We start from the raw sequence: 8,248 nt of genomic DNA, 5'->3' as shown, positions 1-8,248 counted from the left end.
GGAGTCGGTGGCAGGACATAACATTGCAGATGATTTTACGGTTTAACCATATTGGCAAGCTAATGGTGATGCACACCGCCTTGCTCGATTTGCTTTACATATAGGTGTAGCTTGCACTTGTTTTCTATACATATGAATTGTGGAACTTAAAAGAAAGTAAGGAGTACTTGGAGTTAACGGAAGACTTGATGCAAAACTGAGCACAATAGCTTTCTAGGATTCACATTTAGTGGAATAACTCTTGGTTGTTGTACTTTTTTTTCTTGGTTAAGTTGAAAGCCTCGACAAAATTTAATAACGCTGTATTATGCACTTTATCCTCTTGTACAATAACTGTTATCAATGAATATCGTACTATTATCGGGGCACACTTAATGGCATGGATCAGTACTTAGAATTTTAATCAAGAGTTGAGTAATATTAACCACCAATTAAAGAGGAAATGTTCACTCACCTCCATTGTAAATTTACTGTAAAACGTGAGAGCACAGGGTTTTCAGTTCTTCCTTTAGCTCACTATTTACCCCATGTAACCGGAGCTTGAAATTTGCTAAGCATGTCAAACAAATTTCTTGGGCGAATCTTGGGTGCAACAGAAAATATTACTTCTCTGTGACAAAAAAGGGATGGGTTAGAGGCGTGAAAATAGCCTCTTTGTAAAGTAAGGATAATGATGCGTGTGATAAACGTTTCCCTAACACTCGCAAAGTAAGGAACCTTGTTGGCTTGAAGTCGGCTTTATGTCAATCAAAATTCACATCCTTTCACTTCAAACTTTCATGTAATATTTCTTATTGATAACTAACAATATATTACACTTAAATACCCCAAATAAGGGGATGAAATTTTAACACAAGAAAAAAGATCAAACGTAAACCGTACAACGATCTTACAACAAGAAGCCCTAACTGCCTAGGACGGCTAAACCCCACCGGAGATCACGATACGTGAAGATTTTGGATTTCAATTCGAAGTGTTTGAAGTTGTTTATCAACATTGGATATTTCATCTTGAAGCTCTAGGAGTTTGTCTAGTCTCTGCTGCGCCGTATCTTGGTAAGGCTGGCTAACGTTCTTCACGAAGATTTCCATATTTCCAATAGCTTCGGAAAGATCATTCTGCATGGCCTCTTCAACTTCACGTGCCAAGGCGTCTGCAGTCCTTTTCACCTTCTCTATCATCTCTTGCCGACGAGCTGGAAATTTTGAGATTGCTAATAACCTATATATCAAAGAAGAAGCAAATAATACACATGAATTATACGTCGCAGAGGAAAGGAGTTCTGCCATGTTTGAGCAAAACTTTGGCATACAAGCTTCAAGAATTGAAAGATATCTGCAAGTAAATGAAGGCAGACACGAATAGTCAAATTCCAGAATACACGTTACCCGCCAGCTGAGGCAAGACCAAGAGCAAGAAGATCTTCTAATGTGTTTGGCAGCACAGACGTCAGAAGTGAAGCAGATAAACCAGCCGCTCCAAGTCCACCAAAAGTTGCCAGAGACTGCAGTTGAAGCAAACAATGTCCAAAACAGATTGACTTAATCATAACTAGTTCTTCGGCAAGAACATCAACTTGTAGTTCATATTCTATACTGAGCTTACCACTTCACGTATTTCTTGCTCAAACAATTTGGAAGCAGCACTGGTACTGAAGCCCTCTATCACTTTCAAGCTGAGTTCGTTTACTTTCTTCACCGAATGCACCCCACTGTATGGATAGACAAATGAAGGCCAACGTTTTTCAAACATTTCTGCATACATCCTTCCTTCGCGAGCACTGTCTGATTGCAACCATGTCACATATTCTCCAAGTTGTTTCTTTATGACAAGATGTTGAAATTAAACAAAACAAAAAAAAAAAAAAAAGAATTAAAACCCATAAAACCAATAGATAATGGAAGAAAAAATATTAGAGAATATAATTCATTTAATTCATTTAATTCCTATGCTGAACAGGAGATGAAATTCTGTCCTATGAACTCATACAGGCATAATCCTTGCATAATTCAAATTAGACTGCAGGGCTTGACAAAGCAATAGGGGAAAAAGCTACTAACTTACTTGCGCATCTGAAAATGCAGGACCCATTATGTCATTTTGAACCCTCAAGGTGGTAGCAATCGTGGAGGATTTTTCCCCTTTGAAAACATAGTTAGCAACAAGATCAAGATTTGATAATTGCAGAGTAGCTTCTATGAGTTCAACAACACGTGATTTTGTAATATCAATCTGCAATTTCATGTACATGCACAATGCGTTAACTCATGTTTGAAAATATACAACCAATTTGCCACTGAATCAAATTGTGCAAAACATACCACAGATAAAATTCTTCTTCTCCAAGCTATGCTTTCATTTTCCATCTTAACTGCATAGTTCTTCACACTGCCAACTATATCATTTATTGAGGCCAAGTCCTGCTTGGCATATCGGCAGTCCTGTGTCACAAGAGTTTCACAAGCAGAAAGTAGCTTTTCTGCAATCGCTACCGGTGTTTCCAGTTTAATTTTCATTCTTTCCATTCCTGTGCTTGTTGACCCGTCTAAGAAACTATACAAGAAATTCTCAAGTTCAGAGAAATTACTACTTTTCCACTGAGCATCGGATGTCGATAGTTCTGCACAATCTTTCCCAAACATAGAAGCTGAAAGTTTTGCTTCAAGAGCAGAGCGTGCAGACACAGGAAATAAAGTAACATGTTCAGTATTCAAAAGTTTTTGTGTATTCTTCTCGATGAATGACATAGCTTCCTCAAGCTGCAGAAATAATGAAATTAGATAAAGCAACATGAAGACAATTGAGAAGCTCAAATGGATAGAAGCATCATATTAACAGGTTTTTTTCTGCAACAGGATTACTAAAGGTAATATCAACATTCAATATGTATGAAATGTTAGAACCTCATGGGCATTGCGGTAGATATCAGATTTATTCAAGACAAACACAACTTTCTTCTTCCATTGCTGAGTATAACGAAGAAACACAACCTGGAGAAAACACCAGTGACAAAATTGAATTCAGCTTTAGTGAAAATAATGAATAGGTAAAACTATTGCACTAGTCTAAAATATATAATTAACCAAAGTCAGAATCAGTTAAAAGACTTTAAGACCCGCATCAATGTCATTCTAGCCATATAGCTCAGCTATTTGCAGCTTTGGACTATTACCTACTAACGGAGAATCCTTCCATAAACCTTGTCATCAATCATATTGGAATAGAGGGGAAAGATATTTCCTAGATGTATATTTTAACTAGCATCCTGTTATTCCGGATAAATTATTTTTATTTTTTTATAAGAAAGAAGCCTGGAAAAAAGAATGAGATGCAACCATACAAGCCTGTGAAATCTTTGTTTGTCAATTTGTAGTCTATAGATGCATTGAGCAGCATGTCATGCAATTTGACGAGCAAACAAATCATACCTCACTTTCAGTTAACGGGCGATCAGCAGAGATGACAAAAAGAAGCAAATCGGCACGGGGCACAAATTCCTCAGTAAGGCGTTGTTGCCTTTGGAGAATCACATTAGTTCCAGGTGTATCAACAACGTTCATCTGCATCCAATTTAAAATAAAATAAGCACGTACTACAAAATGTATTTTTAATCATAAAGTAGCATTAATCTAATCCTGGGAAGATGATAGACTAGCTGTGCAGTAGATTTTGTTCTGCCTGCAACACACAACTTTTTATCATGTGCATCCATCCATCATGATACGTATGATATTCAATTAAACAAAGGCAGACTAACCATATAAAAAACCTATTAATAAGGGATTGTACTATTTGAACTGAATATAAGAGTTCGAAATCTACTCACTTCTTTAAGAATCGGAGCAGGAAGGTAGCACATATATTGACCATCTGGATGCCTTTCACAACGCTGTTCCTCACCAGCATCCATCTCAGTATACCGTAAGAAAGTAATCTCATTAGTTGTAGGAACAACCCCGTCTTTAAGATATTTATTCCCAAGAAGGGCATTAATAACAGTTGACTTGCCAGAGTTAAATTCACCCTGTTGACAAAAAGAGAGAAAGTGTCATAGGAGAACCACCATAAACATTCTGACAGAGTTCATGAATAAAGCCAACTGTAGAAAATGACACGATACTCCCCTCATGATTCTTCTAGCTCAAACATGACAAATAACTAAATTAAGGTGATGATTATTTTCAATGAGTAGTACAGTCATGTACCTTCTAAAACAGTCAGTTTGGAAGCATTAATCCACAAGGACCCAACAAGAACTAGTGCCTTTTGGCAAATTGAAGGCAAGATGACCACTCATGTGACCAAACATATTGTCCTAGGCATATACAATAGCAGAAGAGACGTAGTGTAATTAATTCCTAAAGGTTAGCTAAGGGTATATAGATGATAGAACCAAACTGTTTGTCGGGTCTATATTTGAAACCAATAATGGCTTACAAATTTACATATCACTGAACTTTTTTATTAGCAATTCTCACAAACTACTGCATAACTGTTATCAAAGGCCACCTCAATTCTAAATTCTATATTCTATAAAGAAAAGAAGGATTTACATGAAATATAGAGCTAATACCAATGTATATTCCTGGAACCACAATTTGTTGAAGTTCAGCACACAATTACCACTATAACCAGCAAAAATGGCTCATCAATTTGAGAAACTGCATCAACGAGAAGTGAAACCTCCTCCATCTGTCATTCAAAATCAATATTCCACTTTTAATCATAACGTATACGAATAAAAATGAATGAAATTATGATTATCTCAATATTAACTTTAACTACCAAATTCTTTAATTAAATGATCACCAGTGGAGCAGCTTTCTGGATGACATTTATTGCTTTAAGCAACACTGATCTTTCTGCTTCTATGAACTTTTTTTCTCTATCCTCCAATTTAAGAAAACCAGCAACACTTGTACTGTCGATGGGACCATCATGGGCATCCAAATACGTGAGCTCACTTAAGCTTTCAACTTCATCCTGTGTTTCACTATTCGGCATGTACACGATGTCAAACAATTTGCTCAAAGCCTTATCATCAAGCAGCCGGAAATCTTTCAAAGACGTAACTAATCCACTAGCGCCAGATTTCAATAATGCTGGCCCCTCCTTATATAAGGCGTTATAAGAAGTGAACGTGACAAATATTGGTATCTTTACAGTTTTAAACAGACTGTTGAGTGCCAGAAGAATATTTTCCTGTCCGGCAATATCGTATATAAGAAAGTCAGCTCCTTCAGAGTTGGATGCATTTATGGCACCATCTATATCTTGCACGTATCTTGCCACCAAAGGAAGGACAACCAAATCAGATTTAGAAGCCATCATTGTGCTTCTTGCTACAATGGTAGGAAGACCTATGTAAGAAGAAACAAACCCATCATTCACCTCCGTTACCAAAAAACACATCACTGACCAAGTCCACGGATTTTCGATACCAAATGTACCGAAATTCAGTAACGAAATGAGATTTAAACAGATTATTCTTGTTTTGATATCAATCCACTTAGGCTGTATAATTCATTAAGATTAAAACTTGCTAAACTTGAATAAAATACAATGAGTCAACATCAATCATCTTCTAATATCAGAGACGACACAAGCAAAGAAGTTTTATATAATATCATGTGTCTGTATCTATATACACACACACACATGTATCAGAATACTGATTACCCAAGCAGTAACATGACCTGAAAATGAAGACTGACCTTGATCGGAGAGCAGAACTCCACTGGCATTAGCTGCGGCGGCGATATCGACCCTCTCGGAGATCAACAAGTAGGCGCGGTCTCTAATCACAGACTTCAGCTTACAGGCGGCCTCATAGAGCCTGCCGCCGCTTGAATCACGACCATTAAGCACCAGAACCCCGACCCACTTCGACACCGCCTTGTCTACCAAATCCAAAGCATCCTCGCCGGCAAGGACTTCGTCGGGGTCCAATTGGAGCACGACATTGGGGACCCTGACCTCCGGGCGCTTGAACCCACCTGGGAACTGGGTTCTCGGCGGCTGAGCTTCCGGGGGTTGGGGGTTTTGGCTGGTGAATCGATGAGAGTTCTGGGAGATCGATGAAATGAAAAATTGGGTTCGTCGGGGAGGATGGGCTTTGGTGCGGGAGAGGTGGGGTTGGAGAGATGGGGTGGCGGTTGGGGTATATAGGAGGGGTTGGGTTGTGGATGTGTGGAGGGAAACGAGGGGTACCATGGGAAGAACTTGGAGTTAACTTCAGACAGAGAGAAACAGAGCAAGGAGGAAGGAGGAAGGAGGAAGGAGGAAGAAGGAAGAAGACGATGGGCTTATCTTCGTATCGTTTTAAGTGGTTCTGAATTGCAGCTAGAAAATTAAAAACAATGTGATTCATGTGGTATGGACATGGTAGGTGATGGACCACTTCATAAGTAACAGTATGTGTGGATATATATATATATATTTATATATCTCTGTCTCAACGTAATTAAATGTATTAACAATGTGTACGTTCTTCCCTGTTCTCTCGTACTAGGAAATGATCTTTGCAATGCTCTAACATTCATGTTGACGATAGATCAAACTCTGTCACAATATTTTGAACTCAACTCACCTACCGTTTTAATTGGCGAACAATCCAACCTTTGAAACGTGCAACTCCAGATGGTGAACAGCTAACATTGAGGTGCCAAAAAGAATGTAAGCAAGCGCACTCTCAGTGCATAATAAAATAGTTGAAGTCCTAATAATAGCATCCTTCTGTCACGATATTTTGAACTCAACTCACCTACCGTTTTAATTGGCGAACAATCCAACCCAATGTGCAACTCTTGATGGTGAATAGCTAACATTGAGGTGCCAAAAAGAATGTAAGCAAGCGCACTCTCAGTGCATAATAAAATAGTTGGAGTGCTAATAAATATATATATATATATATATATATATATATATATGTATGTATGTATGTATGTATATGCATGTATCATATTGTGATGTACATGTGGGAATGTAAATACAATGAGTGGGGGAGGGGGGGGCGTTGGGGCTGTGGCTGGAAATAGGAAATGGTTTTTTGGGAGTACATTGGAGTTTCGAACAATAACCTCTATATTGATTCCTAACGCTGATGAATCACATGATGGTGGTCAAGGGAAAACTGAAATACTTTTGTGAGTCTTTTCGACCCCTAGAATGGTGGACTGTCATGGTGAAACCACCAGCTAGTCCCTTTTAAGGAATAAAAAAAACTATAACCTCTATATATATATGGGGTTGGCATGAACGTCGATTGTATGATGGATGTTGTCGCTCTTCTTCAAATTAGGTTTTAAAAGATAATTATGCTAATTTTTAATCGAGAAATCTCCAAATTATAATCTTGAAACTATAAATTTGGCTTGACTATATTTATACTCTTCGGATTTGGGGTGATTTTAAAAATTGGCCACGAATTTTTAATTTTTTTATATTGCACTCTAAGGTTGAAGTTGTATAAGTTTGTGTGTTTGGTCGGATGAATTGCTTGATTATTTATTAAATTGAGGACGTGGTGAGCTTGAGACTCTTATATGACTAACGCGTACGTCATATTTAGACCACATTAGAAAAGAACTCGTGAGTTTAATGGATGATAAGACGTTCAAATAGACAAAAGATATTAAATGATACGGTTTTTAAAACCTCATGGTTCAAATAGACCAAAGGAAAGTGATTTCCGTAAACACCATTTGTTCAGTCTATGTTTTTGTTTAGTTATGTCATTTAAACTAATTTGTTTAATCTAAACTATAAAAAATAAAATAAAAAATAAAATAAAAAGAAGAAGAATGCTTGCAAAAGGAGTAAACGAGTGTGCAAAACTTATTTATGAAGAAAAATATACTCCCGAAAATACTATTAAACTAACTAGCACTATATTTGTAACTAATAGTCTCATCATATATCGTCTCAGTACGACAAACGTTATGGCCTTTGTTCCGTCATTATATCGATAAAAAATAATTTCATATACTTTTACTAGGGATATGCTATTTGCACCAAATATCATCCTTTGAGCTTGATCTTTATTGTCCAAGTTCCCTACTGGGCATAACTCAAATTAATACCACTATTATCTAAATAATCAGATATCAAATCATGACGATAGATTATTTCATACGCAAACAATAAAAAAATATACTAATTTCAAATAAGTAAACATGCTTCTAAATTAGTTATCGATTTCTGACTTATTCTTCCGATTTACCTAGGAATATCAATATTTCAGATTGGA

At 37.1% G+C, this 8,248-nt stretch overlaps 1 protein-coding gene across 1 annotated transcript; it reads right to left on the bottom strand.

Moving 5' to 3' along the window:
• Positions 1–762: 762 nt before the first annotated feature.
• On the bottom strand, positions 763–6,406 carry LOC103449010 (probable transmembrane GTPase FZO-like, chloroplastic). Its single transcript, XM_008388282.4, has 11 exons — positions 5,715–6,406; positions 4,810–5,360; positions 4,624–4,692; positions 3,827–4,024; positions 3,429–3,560; positions 2,904–2,990; positions 2,322–2,759; positions 2,065–2,232; positions 1,606–1,821; positions 1,389–1,504; positions 763–1,221 (listed from the first exon to the last, which is right to left on the bottom strand). Exons 1-11 carry the CDS (start codon positions 6,211–6,213, stop codon positions 939–941), a joined length of 2,757 nt encoding a protein of 918 aa, XP_008386504.2. The 5' UTR covers positions 6,214–6,406; the 3' UTR covers positions 763–938.
• Positions 6,407–8,248: the final 1,842 nt, after the last annotated feature.

This window comes from Malus domestica, chromosome 11 (assembly GCF_042453785.1).
Source record: "Malus domestica chromosome 11, GDT2T_hap1".
Classification (NCBI taxonomy): Eukaryota; Viridiplantae; Streptophyta; class Magnoliopsida; order Rosales; family Rosaceae; genus Malus; species Malus domestica.
This window is presented reverse-complemented; position numbering and strand designations above follow the sequence as displayed.